Here is a 15,015-nt window from a genome sequence, read left to right on the forward strand (position 1 = left end):
CCCTGGCACGTCCTAGCCTGCACTGCTCGCTGAGTCCTACCGGATCATCTTCAACCCAGTTCCTGGATGAGCTGGTGCCTCCATTCACATCCAGGCCCAGCCCCTTTCCCACTTGCCCCGAGCAGGCCCACCCTTAGAAGCTCATGATGGAGGGGTCCCTGGAGGATGGGAATGAGTACCCACATTCCCAGGGCTGTGCCACCGACTTGAAGTTTGCTGTGTGCAGTTTCAGGGATGCCTGGGATGAGGAGGAACCTGCCCCCCAGATGCAGGTTAAGGACCTCAGTCTTCCAAGAGCACCAGCAGGGGCGGTCCAGGGTGAAGGGCTACAGGGTAGCCCCTTATCCACGGAGCTTCAATTACCCCCAGAACAGATGCCTGCAGATGGGTCAGGAGATGGCCCGAGGAGCACATTAGGAGGCTTCTCAGTCCAGTCAGAAGGGCCAGCTCCCTGTGAAGTGGAGAGCCTCCTGTGTCCCATGTCCTTCCACCTCAGCCTGGCACTGGGTAAGAGTGACAGTCCAGGGGGAGGTTTGGTAGGAGACCCAGGTATAGGCAGGGCAGTTCCAGCTGGCTTGGGCCCTGGGGGTCTGCACAGTGACCCTGTGGACTTTGGAGACCTTTTGTCACCGACATCTGCAAAGCTGCTGGAGGCAGGTAAGGGAGGCTGGGCCAGGGAAGTCTGGGAAGGGAATGGGGATGCCTGGAGGTGAGTGTCAAAACTTGGGGAGCTCTCTGACCCTCTTCAGGCTGAAGCCCTGGGTTGGTGGCTCATTACAGACTCAAGCCATTTCCCTTCCCAAGACCCCAGCAGATCCAGCCTCCCTAAGCCTGCTGACCTCCTCCTGGCCCAAGACCTCACCTGGGAGCTGCTGGCTAGTGGCATGGCTGCCCTGCCAGGTAGCCAGGAGGGTTTAGAGGCAGTGGAGGTGGGGTGGCCAGACTGGGCAGGTGTTAACGGCTTTCTCCCCATAGGGACTAGGGATGTAGAAGGCCGAGCAGTTCTGCTTCTGTGTGCCCACAACCCAGCCTGGCTTCATCCCAAGTGCAGCAGTCATGAACTCATCCACCTCCTGCTCTACCTGCGAAGCATCCCCAGGTTTGGGGGAGGAGGTTGGGGGACTGAGCCTAAGCCAGGAGATGTAAGGACCTGGCAATCATATACTGAACTGAAGCCCACCCCTTCAGGCCCGAAGTACAGGCCCTGGGATTGACGGTGCTCATCGATGCTGGAATTTGTTCCCCAAGCTCTTCCCTGTTCTGGGGGCTCAGCCAACTACAAGTGAGTACAGGATTGTAGCTCCCCACTCCCCATTCCTTTTGTATAGGTTGGGGGCAGGGCTGAGCTCTGATTCCTTGCAGGAAGCAGCCCCAGGATCGGTGCACCAGGTGCTGCTAGTGGGAAAGATGCCAGAGGAGGTGCCTTCCAGGATGCAGGTACTGAGCCAGCTTGGCTAGGGGTGGAGGTGGGGTGCTTCCCCACCTAGGCCTGGGTCATACCTCTTCTCCTGCAGCTGGTGCAGCTGCCCTCTCATCAGAGCCTGCTGACCTACATCCCCACCACGGTGTTGCCCACTTCGCTGGGAGGATGCCTGCCTTACTGCCACCAGGCCTGGCTGGATTTCCGGATGGTCAGTGGGGTGGGGTGGCGGGGGAGTGGTGCAGGCAACCAGGTGGGGCTGGCTTGAGTGAGGCAAAGCTGGCTGCAGTAGCCTGGAATCCAGGAGGACTGGGACCACCAACCACCTGCTGCTCTGGTTATGCCTGCCTCTGCTTACAGCATCTGGAAGCCCTACTGAAGAGCTGCCAAGTGGTTTGTGCCCTGCTCCAGGGGGCCGTGGAGAGTGTGAAGGCCGTGCCGCAGCCCATGGAGTCTGGGGTGAGTGTCCCCTCCCAACATACCTCCCTGAATGCTCCCTGTCTCCCTCCTCGCCCATGTCCACCTCCTATTGCCCTCAATCATAGGAAGTCAGTCAGCTGCTACAGCAGGTGCGGGTCCTGATGCAGCAGGTTCTAGACTCACCACAGCTGGCATGGCTACAATGCCAGGGGGCCTTGGAGTTGGCATGGCTGAAGCAGGAGGTCCCAGAGGTGACCCTAAGCCCAGACTACAGGTAGGTGCAAGCCGAGACCCCAGATCTTGCCCCAGCCCAGCTCACCATATCCTGTGCCAAGTACTCAACTGACTGACTCAGAAATAGCCAGAACTGTGGGTCCCAGGACGGGGTAGAGTGGAGTAAGGCCACTGTTAGGGGTCCTAAGACCATATACCCTGTACCAGGCCGGCGGTGGACAAGGCTGATGAGCTGTATGGCCGCATCGATGGACTGCTGCATGAGCTGACCCTGAAGAGCAACCAGCGAGTACAGGCCCTGGAGTTGGTTCAAACGTTGGAGGCCCAGGAGGATGGGCTTCACCAGGTGGTAACTACTTGTCCACAGCAGGCCCTGCACCAATCTTAAGTGAGACCCCCACCTACAGCAGCTCTCCTCACCTTTCCCTGCTTGTGCACCTCCAGATTGAAGTGTGGCTACAGCAGGTGGGCTGGCCAGCACTGGAGGAGCCAGGGCAGCCCTCACTGGACATGCTGCACCAGGCCCAAGGCCCTTTTCAGGAGCTGGACCGGGTTGCACAGGTAAGTTTGGTCACTTGTTCATTCCACAGGTGCTGGGACACTTTACCAGGGAGTAGTAATGCAGGGGTGGGTGAAAGAAAATCAGTCCCTTGCTCTCATGGAACTTACAGACCAGCAGAAGAGATCAGTTGTAATCAAAGTTTCATAGTCATATGTGTGTTTGCAGACTGAGGCAAGAGCTCTGGAGAGAAGCAATGCAGGTCATTCTACCTAAGTGTGTAATGGCGACCTGACCCAGCAGGGGTGTTAGGCAAGGTTTATTTTGGGTGACTTTTGAGCTGAGAGCTGAAGGATAAGTTGGGGTTAAGCAGGCAGAGAGGGTTGGGGATGGGGAGGCAGCATGTGCAAAGGTCTGGTAAGAGGAGGGAGTATGGGGCCGGCTTGTGGCTCACTTGGGAGAGTGCGGTGCCTGATAACACCAAGGCCACGGGTTCGGATCCCATATAGGGATGGCCGGTTTGCTCACTGGGTGAGCGTGGTGCTGACAACACCAAGTCAAGGGTTAAGATCCCCTTACCGGTCATCTTTTTAAAAAAAAAGAGGAGGGAGTATGGCGTACCTGAGGAACCATAGGCCAGTGAGGTTGAAATGCAGAGCAGAAGAGGGCGGAAGGGTAGGGTGAGATGAGGCTGGAAGACTGGTCAGTGGCTAGATCAATGGGCCCTGTACCCGTGTAGAGTTTAAGCAGGAAAGTCGCATAATCAGATCCATACTCTAGGAAGAGTACCTTAGTTTCTGGATACAGACTGACTTGGAGGATGGATGTGGAAAGTCCAGTGAAGAAGTAATTGCAGTAGTCCAGGCAAGAAACGATGCTTTCTCTGGCCAGGATGGTGGCAAGGGAGATGGATTTAGGAAGTTGATGGGATTTGATGGTGGAGCCTCTGGGAGGGAGAGAGGGAGGGAGGTAGTGAGGAAGAGTGGGTGCTGTTCCCTGTGAGAGGGACTAGGAGGAGAGGCCTTTCAGGGGAAGGGCATTCATGAGTCTAGTCTTGAGTGTGCTTTTGAGATGACTGTGAGGGAATGAGAGGAAGGCCCCTAGGTATTGGGCCCAGAGCTCCAAGGAGAGGTGTAGCTGGAGAGGTCACTTGGTGGGTGTGGTGTATGGATGACATTTAAAGTATGGTCCCACAAGATGGCCCAGGAGAGAGTGCACTGTCTTCAGGAGCCCCAGTGTTTAATGGCCCAGGTGTGGGAGGGGGGGCAGGGGGAGGAACCAGCCAGAAGGACAAGGAGAATCAGGAGAGTGGGGAGTAGTCAGGGAGTCCAGGAGAAAGGGTTGAATGCTGCTGAGGTGGGTGTCAGATGAGGCCTGAGAAGTGCTGGAGATGGGGCAGAGGTGGGGTTGGAGTGGGCTGAGGAGAAGGTGAAGATGTGGTGATGAGGAGAGATGATTCTTCCAAGAGGTGTGGCTGCAGAGAGGAGCTGAGAGAGAGGGAACGGGTGTGGTGGGGAGCGGAGAGAGTTGGGGAGGTCTTCCACCACAGGAGAGACTTGATGAGGACATGGAGATGTCAGTGGGAAAGATCTGGGTTTGGGGGCTCGACCACCAGGTCTGGACTGGCTGAGGCAAGTCACTGTGTCTCTCCAGGAGCAGGTCAAGAGAGGGGAGAAGCTTCTGCAGCCACTGGCCGGCTGGGAGGCAGCTGAACTGGGCCCCTATGGGGCGCGCTTTCTGGCCCTGCGAGCCCAGCTGACTGAATTCTTTAGGGCTTTGGCCCAGCGGCGCCAGCGGCTGGCAGATGCTGAGAAGCTTTTTCAGTTTTTCAGGCAGGTGGGTAAGGGGTTCCTGTCTCTGCTTCCAAGTGGTCAGTGGGGCCAGAGGGGTGGCTGTTACAGCTCCATCACAGCCTGAGCTCTTCCTGGTCTTCCTGCCTATTCTCTTTCCTTGTCTTCTGTCTGACCCCATAATGCAACCGCTGGGGGTGTGGCGTGGGGCCAGCAACCTGTGGAGATGGGGAGCGGGTAGAAGAGCAGAAGGCTCGGTGGGCCTGGTAGAATCCTCCTTTAGTGCCTGTCTGGCCTTGGTGTTGCAGGCTTCAACGTGGGCTGAGGAGGGACAGCGGGTTTTGGTAGAGCTGGAGCAGGAGCACCCGGGGGTTGTGCTGCAGCAGCTGAAGCTGCACTGGACTAAGCACCCCGACTTGCCTCCTGCCCACTTCCGAAAGATGTGGGCTCTGGCCACGGCGTTGGGCTCGGAGGGCATCCGCCAGGAATGCCGCGGGGTCTGGACACAGTGCCAGGATACCTGGCTGGCCCTAGACCAGAAGCTAGAGGCTGCACTGAAGCCACCACCGACAGGCAGTACAACTAGCCTGTGTGTCAGCCGGCTCTCCCCTGCATCTGCCACCCCTCCCGTGGGGAAGGCCTACAGTTTTGATCAGAATCTGGGCCAGAGTATCAGTGAACCTGCCCACCGCTGCCACCATATGGCCATTGTTTCTGCCTGCCAAGGACCAGAGGCTGAAGGAAGTGTCCAGCCTGGGTCATCCCCTACTGTGCCTCCACCAGGCAGCTGTGACCTCAGGAGCCCCAACAGGTGCAACAGGCAGTGGGCAGGGCAGGGAGGGCAGTGGAGGGTAGATGTCTTGGGTCCTGACTCCACCAACCTGGTAGGCTACAGCTGGTGCTGGCGGAGATGGTGGCCACAGAGCAGGAGTATGTTCGGGCCCTTGACTACACCATGGAGAACTACTTACCAGAGCTGGATCGCCCTGATGTGCCCCAGGGCCTCCGTGGCCAGCGCGCCCACCTCTTCGGCAACTTGGAGAAGCTGCGGGACTTCCACTGCCATTTCTTCCTGCGTGAGCTGGAGGCTTGCACCCGGCACCCACCCCGAGTGGCCTATGCCTTCCTGCGCCACGTAAGCCCCACAGGTCACACAACCCTCAGCTGATTCTGCCACATTCCCAAAGAGCTGTTGGGCACATGCTTGGTGCCAGGCCCCGTGATGGGTACAGCTATGAGTAAGACTGACAAGGTTCCTATGTCTCCGGGTGCTCTTAGTTCATTTGGGAAGATATAAAAGTGAAAAAGATAATTCAAGATTATAGTTGAGGCTAGGAGGAAAATAAGCAGGATAGATGCTTGGGATTGACTGGCGGGACAGGGGTTCTACTTTAGAGAGAGCAGTTGAGCCGGCCTCTGAGGAGCTGATGTTTGAGCTGAGGCCCAGGGGAGGAAGGAGCAAGTGCAAAGCTGGGTGTCAGGAAAGAGGCCCAGTGGTCAAGGAAGTGACAGGTGAACGTGGTTTAGTGTAGTGAGCCAGAGAAGGGTGGGTGAGGTGAGACCAGAGAGATGTCCTTAGAGTTGTGAGAGGAGCAGAGCTGATGCAGAGAACTCAGTCTCAGGGGAGGGAATTTCTTCCACAGAGGGCAGCTGGGCAAGCCCCCTCTGCACAGAGCCTCTTCTTGCCAGATCAGCCCTCATTCAAAGCCGAGCAGATTGGATCTGCAGGGGGAGGTCTCCCTGGGAGCTGTCTGTTGGAATGTTGGTCCTTAAGCTGAAAGTGGTCTGGCCTTTGGGAGCTGGCCCCCTCACACTGGGGCTGAGCCATGTTTCCTTGTAGAGGGTGCAGTTTGGGATGTATGCACTCTACAGCAAGAATAAACCTCGCTCCGATGCCCTGATGACCAGCTATGGTCACACCTTCTTCAAGGTAGGTGAGCCTGAGACTGTAGGGGGAGAGGGGGTTCCTGAAACCACTCACTGGTCTCCCACCCACCTGGCAGGATAAGCAGCGAGCACTTGGCGACCACCTGGACCTGGCCTCCTACCTGCTAAAGCCCATCCAGCGTATGAGCAAGTATGCGCTACTGCTGCAGCAGCTGGTGCGGGCCTGCGGAGGCCCTGTGCAGGAGGTGAGCGCCCTGCAGGCAGCTCAGAGCCTCGTGCGCTTCCAGCTGCAACATGGCAACGACTTGCTGGCCATGGACGCCATCCAGGGCTGTGATGTGAGTCATCCCAGGCGGTGGTGGGCAGGAGTGGTAGGTGTAGAAGAAGAGGGCAGAAGAGGCTGGGCACCCACCAGACCCCAACTGTGCAGGTTAACCTGAAGGAACAGGGGCAGCTGGTGCGACAGGATGAGTTCATGGTGCGTGCTGGCCGTCACAAGTCTCTGCGCCGCATTTTCCTCTTTGAGGAGCTGCTGCTCTTTAGCAAACCTCGCCGTGGACCGGCAGGTGTTGACACATTTACCTACAAGCGCTCCTTCAAGGTAGGCCTGCCTGACCCTGACCTGGCCCCTTGCCCCCAAGCCCGTGCCTCACTAAGCCCCTCTCCCCTGGCCACACAGATGGCAGACCTTGGCCTCACCGAATGCTGTGGGGATAGTGACCTGCGCTTTGAGATCTGGTTCCGCCGCCGCAAAGCCAGGGACACCTTTGTACTACAGGCCTCCAGCTTGGCCACCAAGCAGGCCTGGACGGCTGACATCTCCTGCCTGCTCTGGAGACAGGCAGTCCATAACAAGGGTGGGTTCCTGTCCCCTATTTCACCCTGTACTCCACTCTCCAGACAGCTCACATTGTCCACAGGAGCCCAGGGAGGGCCTGGAGACCCCAGAAAGCTTGGAAAGGGATGGGGAGGCTCAGCAGCAGCAGCCAGTGCAGGGAGAAGAACTTCAAAGTCAGGCAGTCCTGCCATCACCGTCTCTGACTTTGGACAGAATATTAACCTCTCTGAGATTTAGGGTCTCATCTCTAAAGGGAGAATTATGGCACTTGTTGGGAGGAGAGAGCCTGGCACCAGAAAAGCTCAGTGCACAGGGCAGTTAATTTGCTGAATGTGGGTATGCAGGAAATACTTAAGATGGGGGTAGACAGAGGCCTAAGGGCAAGGCTGATGTCCAGAGGCTCCCCATTTTTGCTCACTTTCCACCCAGAGGTGCGCATGGCTGAGATGGTGTCCATGGGTGTGGGGAACAAGGCCTTCCAGGACATTGCCACCAGTGAGGAAGCTATCAATGACCGTACCATCAACTACGTCCTAAAGTGCCGAGGTAGTAGCAGGCTGCGGGGGTGGAGGTGAGGAAAGCTGTGCGGGAGGCAATATGGACCTCTGTCAGCCCTGGCCTATGCTCCCTTTTGGGCCTTGGGCCAGGTTGGGCTCTGGCCTGTCTCAACCTGACCCTCTCTCTTGTGCAGAAGTTCGTTCTCGGGCCTCCATTGCTGTGGCTCCGTTTGAGTATGACAGCCCTTACCTGGGGGCCTCAAGCTCCCTTCCTGGAGACCCTGCCTCTTGCTCTGTTCTGGGGTCCCTCAACTTACACCTGTACAGAGACCCAGCTCTTCTGGACCTCCGCTGGCCCCTGTATCACCCCACCTTCCCAGAGGAAGCAGCACTGGAGGCTGAGGCGGAGCTGGGCAGCCAGCCCTCTTTGAGTATGTTTGGGCTTAGCCAGAGGCAGGAGGGCATGGCTTGGGGTCTGGGCCTCACCTGCTGACAGCTAACCCAGTCTGCCTTCCCTAGCTCCCGATGGCTCAGAGGTCTCGTCCCAGTGCCCATCAGCCAGTGGCTCCAGTGGCTCAGACAGCAGCTGTGTGTCAGGGCAGGCCCTGGGCAGGGGCCTCGAGGACTTGTCCTATGTGAGTATCATTTTGCCCTATAACCATCAGCCCCTCCCTAGCCCAGCCTGGGCCTGTGACTGCCTTTGCTTTAGGTAGAGCTGGGGAATGGGGGGACGTGGGTCAGAGCCATTCCTCAGAGAACCCCCTGGATGTAGAGCCAGGGGAAACAGGCAGTCATGCTTGTCCTGGCACCATAGGTCTGAGCCCAGGATTGAAGGCAAGCAGTGGATCCAGCAGCCTGTAGCGCCAAGAAACATCACCTCTCTGGATCTGCTGTGACCAGGCATGGCTGGCACCTGGGCCACCTCCAGCCTACCTGTGCAACCCTGTTGGCTACCCTTCTGGTATCTGTGGATATTGGACAGACTAGCATGGTCCTCTCCAAGGGAATCTGGTTGCAGATCCTGAATGAGCCTCTGATCCCAGGTTCCTGGTTCCATGTCCCCTTCCATCCCCTCCCCAGCTTTCGCCCCAGTTGTGGGTTAGGAATAGGCTAGAGCAGAGGGTGGGTGTTTCCATGCTCTAGTCTGGTGTCCAGAGCAGCTCCATTTATGCTCACTCTCCACTATGTGGCTCTGGGTGGTTGGTGACTGGGCTGCCCCCACCCCTCAGGAGGAACACCTGTGGCTTACCAGTCCCTGGGCTTAAAGCCGAGCTCCCCAAACTTAGGGGCCAGCCCATCCCTATTGGGCCCTTCCTCTTGCCCACCTTGGCTCCCCAGGCCCAGTCCCTTCTTTCCTGGGTTAGTCAGGTTATTTTGACTTGATGCTGTTTGGATAGCTTTCAATTAGAGTTGTCTAAAAAAATAATTTCAATGGTTGTTAGGCCTTTGGCATCTCAGAGAAGGAGTCTAGGCCTCTGACTCATGGTTTAGTCTTTTATTTGTTTATAATAAAAAAAATAGAGTGACATCAACCCTTGGGTGGGCACACACATTCTGGGGAAACCCCCAGTTAAAATGCGCCTTGGTGGGGGGGGCGGGGCATGCGGGGCAGGTCTCTGAGGGCCCTAGTCCTCTTGTAAGTACTTGCCCAGGATGGAGCAAGAGATAGACCTAGACAAGCCCCTCTGGATGAGCAGGTCCATGCAGCGGCCATACTTCCTGGCGAAAGGCAGTGTGAGCTGGAAGAAAAGGCCCATCTTACCCCTGATTTCCTGACCAGTTGCCTGTTCTAGCTCCTTGTAAGTGGGGTTCTCCCATCTGGGTGGGGGCAGGGACAGGGCAAGCCCTGTCGTTGGGGACTTTTGATGCCCTAGGGCTCAGTTATGCCCAAAGGCATCTCACAGGACTATGGCTAATAGTGGTTAAAGGGGACAGCAGAATGACTAAAGGGTTGAAAATGTGTTTCCTTCTACTGGTTTTCCACTTTATAGCCATAGATGCTGACATCACCTTTACAAACAATGGACAAGCCAGAGGTCTAATAGTAATTGGGTACTAGTGTGTTTATGGTTGGCGTTCTAATAATGCATTCAATTAAGCAAATGTCATATGAATGAGAAACTGTATAAATCTTTCCCACCTACAATGCTAAAATTATTTTAAGGAACCAGAAAAGAAAAAGAAAACCCCTTGATCATGCGCTTGTGCCTCCCCAGATGTGGCCAGGGTTGTAAGTGGTGAAGGCACAGTTGGTATCATTGGAGGAAAACTATAAAAAACCAGTGGCCTGAATACTGCTTTTTGACTATTCTGGATTGGTTAATTTCAGCCATCATTTTTCCCTGGAACCAGGGACCAGTGGCTTAGCTGCCTTCCTAGCCTTCTGGGCAGCCCTGGCCTGGCCCTTGTGCAATAAGATACAGTATCCTTCTGAGATATCCATAGGGCCACCATTCCCAATGGGGTATAGGTAGCCCTCACCTCCACCCAGCTGTACAGACGTTCCTGGGTGTGCCAGTCATCTTTGAAGCCGGTGATAGCCAGCAAATCGACCACAAACTGCTTGGGGCTGATATGCAGGGTCTGCCAGGAGAACCCATGGTCAGGCAGCTGCCAGTCCCTCATCAGCCCCACCTCAGAGTAAGATGCAGAGCAGGGACTTCCCTGGGCCTGCAGGAGCCACAGGAGTCATAGGTGAGCACTGTCATTACAAATCTGCCTCTAGGCCAAGGCTTGATCCAAATGAGACTGCCTTGCCTTCCTTTTCCTGTCCTTCCTGCCGCCCTCCTGCCCCTGACCTTTTCCCCTGACCACCCCCCACCCCACCTCCCATTTGCTTTCTCTTGTCTTGCACCACTTATTGCAGGGGCAGGGGGATGTGGAGAACTTACAGGGTGCCTTAGGGCATGGGGCCTATCACACATACCCACAGCTGGTTGGCCAAGGAGACCACCTTGGCTGTAATGGCTTTGGGGTCCTTTTGCCTGATGGAATCCAGGATGATGTCGGTCAGGAAGTGGTGACATTTCTGTGCATAAAACATCTCTTCCCAGGACAGAGAGAAACTCAGGAAAGTCACTTCTGTGGAGGAGGGAGAGTGGATATAGTCACATCTGCCCACAGTGAGGGCCTTTGAGGCAGCCTGGAGGAAGGGCTCCCAAGGGACACTCTCTCCCTGAATTACCCTAGGTGGTAGCTCAGTCATCTCCACAAGGAAGTACAGGGTCAGTCTTGGCTCCAGAAGCTCACCTTGGGGCCAGGGGCTGGCTGCGGGTGGTATATGCCTGAGGTTGTCCATCTCTGTGGTGTAGATGATGCTGTCCTCAAAGAACATGCAGGAGCCATCGCTGCCTACCACAGGGGGGTGAGTCACTTTGAGGATGACCCCTGTACTGTCTACCTCTCTGGCCTCAGGCAGAGGCTGCTTAGGGGCAGGGCTTTCTGTGAAAACAACATGAGGAGAGGGCCCTCCTTAAGCCACCTCAGAGCCCAAGCAGGGAGAGGACCTCTAGGGACAGACCAGTACACCAGTACAGTCAGTTATCCCCAAACTTCCAGCAGCTGCTGCCTCCAGCTTCTCAGAAGCAGTACTCTGGGCAGGCAGGGGCCTGTCCTGGCCTCTCATTGCCCTGGCATTATTGCAAGCCAAAACCTGAATTTCAGAACTACAAGGAACTCTCCAAATTCCTCTGTTGAACTAATAGGGCCAATAATAACCCAGTTGGAGACTGGAAATCTGTATGAAATTGTAAAATGAGAGGAGCTTTTTGGGCCAGACTTTGATGCATGTCCACTCTGGAAGAGTGGACGTTTTTCATCCCAAAGCTTGACCAACTTAGGGCTCACAGACAGAGTTCAAGAAAGCCCCTCCAAGGGGGCCTGAGCCAGTAAAAGGGGAGGTGACAGAATACTGTTGGAAGGACTTTGAGGGAACAGAGGAAACAGCCTGCCGAGGCATTCTTAGCACACTTCCCTGGGCTGCATCCCTACCACCTGGCCACATGCACTCTGTACTCTCTCTTCAACCCAGTCCCCAGAGACCCTCCTATCTCCTGTATTTCTCCACCTAGATCTCTGTTGGCACCTCACACACCATGTGTGCTCTTCCCCAAGTTCTACTCTTTCTCTTGTCCACCCTCACCAGTAAGGTCCACCCCCACCCCTTTTCAGTCACATAAGCTAGAAACCTGGCCCCCTCCTTAGCCTGATCCCTCTTCCTCCCTCCCCCAACTGCCTAGCCTGCTTGGCCTAGCCTAGAATGAGCTCTAACACTCCCCTCTTGCTGCCACATTTGCTCTGCTCCTGAAATGCATTGCTGACCATGTGCCACAAGCCCTGTCTTCATGGCATGTGTCTTTAGCCTCACCTCCCATCCCTTCTGCAGTGAAGCCTGGCCTCCAGCTAGACCAGTGCCCTGTGCTTCCACAAACACCCAGACTTCTCCTTTTCCCCTGCTGACTCCCCGGAACCCAGTCTCCTTTGTGCTCCTATGTCACAGGCTCCCCCTTCCCACCATGCTCATCACTTCACCTTATGTGGTCACTTAGCCCCTCAAGCCATGCCAATGTACCAGTCATTTCTGTGTCTGCTGCCTGGCACAGAGTTGGCATCAGTGAGCAGGGGACTCTAGTCCCCCTTTGTCACTAACTCATTCTGCGGTCTTGGCCAAGGAGTTTACTTTCTCTGTTGTAAATGAGACTTAGGTCAAGGATGGGACAGGACTCACCTCTCTCCTTTGGCCTCTGTTTGCCCCAGTCCTTCAAGGCGACAGCTCTTTTCATGGCTAAGTATGGATTAAATGTTGATTCTGGCCCCTTGTCTTTCGCTTCAGCTCCAGCCTCTGCCTGCAGACCTGGATCCTTCTCAGAATGGGCTTTCCAGGTAGCTGAGGTGCTGAGCTGAGAAGCAGCCTCATTTCTCAAAGGGAGCTGCAGGGCAGCCTCCTCCAAGGAGCTGCTCTGGGCAGCTGTCAGAGGCTGGAAATCCCACTGTTTGCAATTGACCATGTCCCATTCCCTCACTAGGGAGATCAGTTTTTGCATGGGTGTGACAGGAGGGTCTTTGGTTTCAGATTTCTGTGTGAGGTTTATTGTGGTGCACTTCTTGGAGGGACTATCACTGTGGCCCCCCCAGTGTCTGGGGTTGGCACACAAGCCAGGGCAGTGTGAGTATGGGCTGGGGTTGCCTGCCCTCTTGGCATTTCGGCATAGGGACACCTGGATGGTCTGGGTGTACTGCTCAGCCTCCTCCATCTGGCTGGACCTGGCCAGGTTCTCCTTGGCTTTGTTCCATGGAGTCCTGTCATTGCAGTCTTGGAAGTCCCCAGGTGTGCAGGTTGTGGTCTGGGGAGAGAGGGGTGCAGTTGCTCTGGGCATGTTGTGCATTGACATCGAACCCTTGAGATTGAATAAGCTAGGCCTCCAAGACTTCACTTTCTCACCCAGAAAAATCTCATCCCCAACACAGGTCACCCATCTGAGCTTTGCTCAGTCTGAGTTGGGGTGATGCAGCCCAGGAACCCCTCACATTTCAATGGGAGATATCATCAGCATCCCAGGCTACTAATGTCGCCAGCACATCCCTCTGCCTCCATCAAGCTTCAGCAACCAGTTCTTGTCCTAGGAACCTGTGAAGGCCCTACTCTTTTATTTTGCCATACCCCTCAGTAGCTGGGTCTGCCCCCTGAGCCCTGTGGAGGTGTTCTTTGAGGACAACACCAACCAAAGGAGGCTGGGACTTACTTCTTTGGCTCCTCTACTGAACTCCACCAGTGACCCTGGCCCTTCTGTCACCACATGCAGTCTCCTGATGGGAAAAGCTTCTTCATTTTCGGATTCTTTGTCCTGAGTCCATGACCTGCAGAAACCAAGAGGGGTTGGTTACTGAGTAAAAGCTTCCATCAGCCAGTAGATCAGGTCTGCCCTTTGGCTGGGAGTTAATGTTAGACAGCAGGGGAGAAGGGGCTCTTCAAGGGCTTTACTTAGGTCACTGGCCTATCCTGGGCCTGTTCCACTCCTGCAACCCCAAGGAGAACAGGTCCCAGTAGGAGGTGAGACTTAGGACAAGATTTCCAAGAGGAGTAGAAAGGTCCAAACTCCAAACATGGAATCCTGAGTGGAGTTTCCTTACTTGTATGCCTCACATTGTGCAAGGGCTTCTGAGAGGGATGGAATGTGGTATTCCTCCACCTCCTGGCAGAAGAGGGGCCATTCCCTGCAAACAACAAGGAGATGTCAGACTGGGCAGCTGGGGTGGGAGGTGGGGAGAGGGCATAAGCTCCCAGATCCACTGCCTTGAACAACAGTTCACATGTTGGAAATAATACACCCTCCTCCCTGAAAGCAACACACTCAGGTTTCCTTTGTTGCAAAGGGGGGAGTCAGCCTGGATGATTTTATCATATGATTTCCTTGCTTCACTTACTTAAATTCAGATGGTAAAAACAGTTTTCCAAGTCTCAAGAAGTTGAGAACATGTCGGAACATCTGGCCATCCCCGTGGATGAGCAGGGTTTGTCCATAGGTGATCCAGTACACTCTCCGAGGGTTGGACAGCAGTTCTGGATACTGAAGGGGGTTGGACACTAGACTCAGTTAATCCCAGAGGCTAGATCTTTAGTAAGTAGCAGGGAAGTCTTGTTTCATTTTTCACCCACCACACTCGAGCAGAGGCTTTGGGATTTCCATCTCCCTGTCTTGTTGGCCACAGAGAACCACAGTGGGGAACAGAGCATCCAGAGAGAAGCACATCATCTCTGCTTTAACTTTTGCTGATTCTAGACCACCTGCTCAAGGCATTTGGAAGCCCACCCTACCTCCTCCTCAGTCCAGGCCCCTCAGAACTGGCTTCCCCGCTACCCACATTCCTGAGGGCTTTCCCATGCTGCTCATTCCCTTTCTGCTCATATGACAAGCACACTTTGGGCAGTAGAGCCAGGGGAGGGTCCTTGTTCTAAGCAGGTGCTGGAAGCTATGTGAGGTTCAGGTGACAGTACCCAAGCAGCTCAGGTGGAGAAGCCGAAGGGGGAGGAGGGCAGCTGGGGCCAGCAGTACCTTCAGCAGGGTCTGCAGGGTGGTGGCATACCAGTGGCTTCCAACATAAACTTTGATGATCTGTTGGGGGGAATACACAGTGATCTTGGCAGTCCATTCCTCATCTATGGAAATCAATGAGAGGGAACACATCATATGGCCAGAAGGGAAATTAGGTAGGGCATTTTGGTCAATAGCGTATTGCATGTTAAGACAGTATCTTCACTAGTCATGTTGTATTGCCCACTGAGAAGCAGCAGAAATACCTGACACCACCCTTCCCTGCTGCTCACCATATGGTTTCTTGGGTGGTGAGGCAGGCTTGGAATAGCCCTTGTGAGGGTCAGCTGGTGACTCTGGGAGTGAGGATGGTAAGCCCTCTGGAATTCCAACCCCAAG

The 15,015-nt window shown here is 55.2% G+C and overlaps 2 protein-coding genes across 2 annotated transcripts in view; one reads left to right on the top strand and one right to left on the bottom strand.

The window, feature by feature from the left end:
- On the top strand, positions 1 to 9,117 carry PLEKHG4 (pleckstrin homology domain containing, family G (with RhoGef domain) member 4). The gene is made up of 21 exons (XM_008587330.1): positions 1 to 657; positions 805 to 900; positions 976 to 1,099; positions 1,189 to 1,282; positions 1,363 to 1,437; positions 1,515 to 1,631; positions 1,781 to 1,879; positions 1,966 to 2,114; positions 2,282 to 2,420; positions 2,519 to 2,635; positions 4,227 to 4,409; positions 4,672 to 5,174; positions 5,252 to 5,498; positions 6,204 to 6,293; positions 6,367 to 6,588; positions 6,681 to 6,851; positions 6,930 to 7,107; positions 7,518 to 7,634; positions 7,780 to 8,016; positions 8,105 to 8,220; positions 8,400 to 9,117. The coding sequence occupies exons 1-21, from the start codon at positions 144 to 146 to the stop codon at positions 8,403 to 8,405; spliced, it is 3,594 nt and encodes a 1,197-aa protein (XP_008585552.1). The 5' UTR covers positions 1 to 143; the 3' UTR covers positions 8,406 to 9,117.
- Positions 8,965 to 15,015, bottom strand: part of KCTD19 (potassium channel tetramerization domain containing 19) — a 26,655-nt gene continuing 20,604 nt past the window's right edge. The window contains exons 8-16 of the mRNA XM_008587329.1: positions 14,638 to 14,741; positions 14,009 to 14,151; positions 13,715 to 13,798; positions 13,327 to 13,441; positions 12,312 to 12,927; positions 10,835 to 11,026; positions 10,512 to 10,666; positions 10,067 to 10,168; positions 8,965 to 9,324 (exon numbers count right to left, since the gene is read on the bottom strand). Coding sequence (XP_008585551.1) covers positions 9,211 to 9,324; positions 10,067 to 10,168; positions 10,512 to 10,666; positions 10,835 to 11,026; positions 12,312 to 12,927; positions 13,327 to 13,441; positions 13,715 to 13,798; positions 14,009 to 14,151; positions 14,638 to 14,741 — 1,625 coding nt within the window. The 3' untranslated portion in view covers positions 8,965 to 9,210. The remainder of the gene's footprint in view (positions 9,325 to 10,066; positions 10,169 to 10,511; positions 10,667 to 10,834; positions 11,027 to 12,311; positions 12,928 to 13,326; positions 13,442 to 13,714; positions 13,799 to 14,008; positions 14,152 to 14,637; positions 14,742 to 15,015) is intronic.

This window comes from Galeopterus variegatus, unplaced genomic scaffold, assembly GCF_000696425.1.
Source record: "Galeopterus variegatus unplaced genomic scaffold, G_variegatus-3.0.2 Scaffold4332, whole genome shotgun sequence".
NCBI classification, from domain to species: domain Eukaryota; kingdom Metazoa; phylum Chordata; class Mammalia; order Dermoptera; family Cynocephalidae; genus Galeopterus; species Galeopterus variegatus.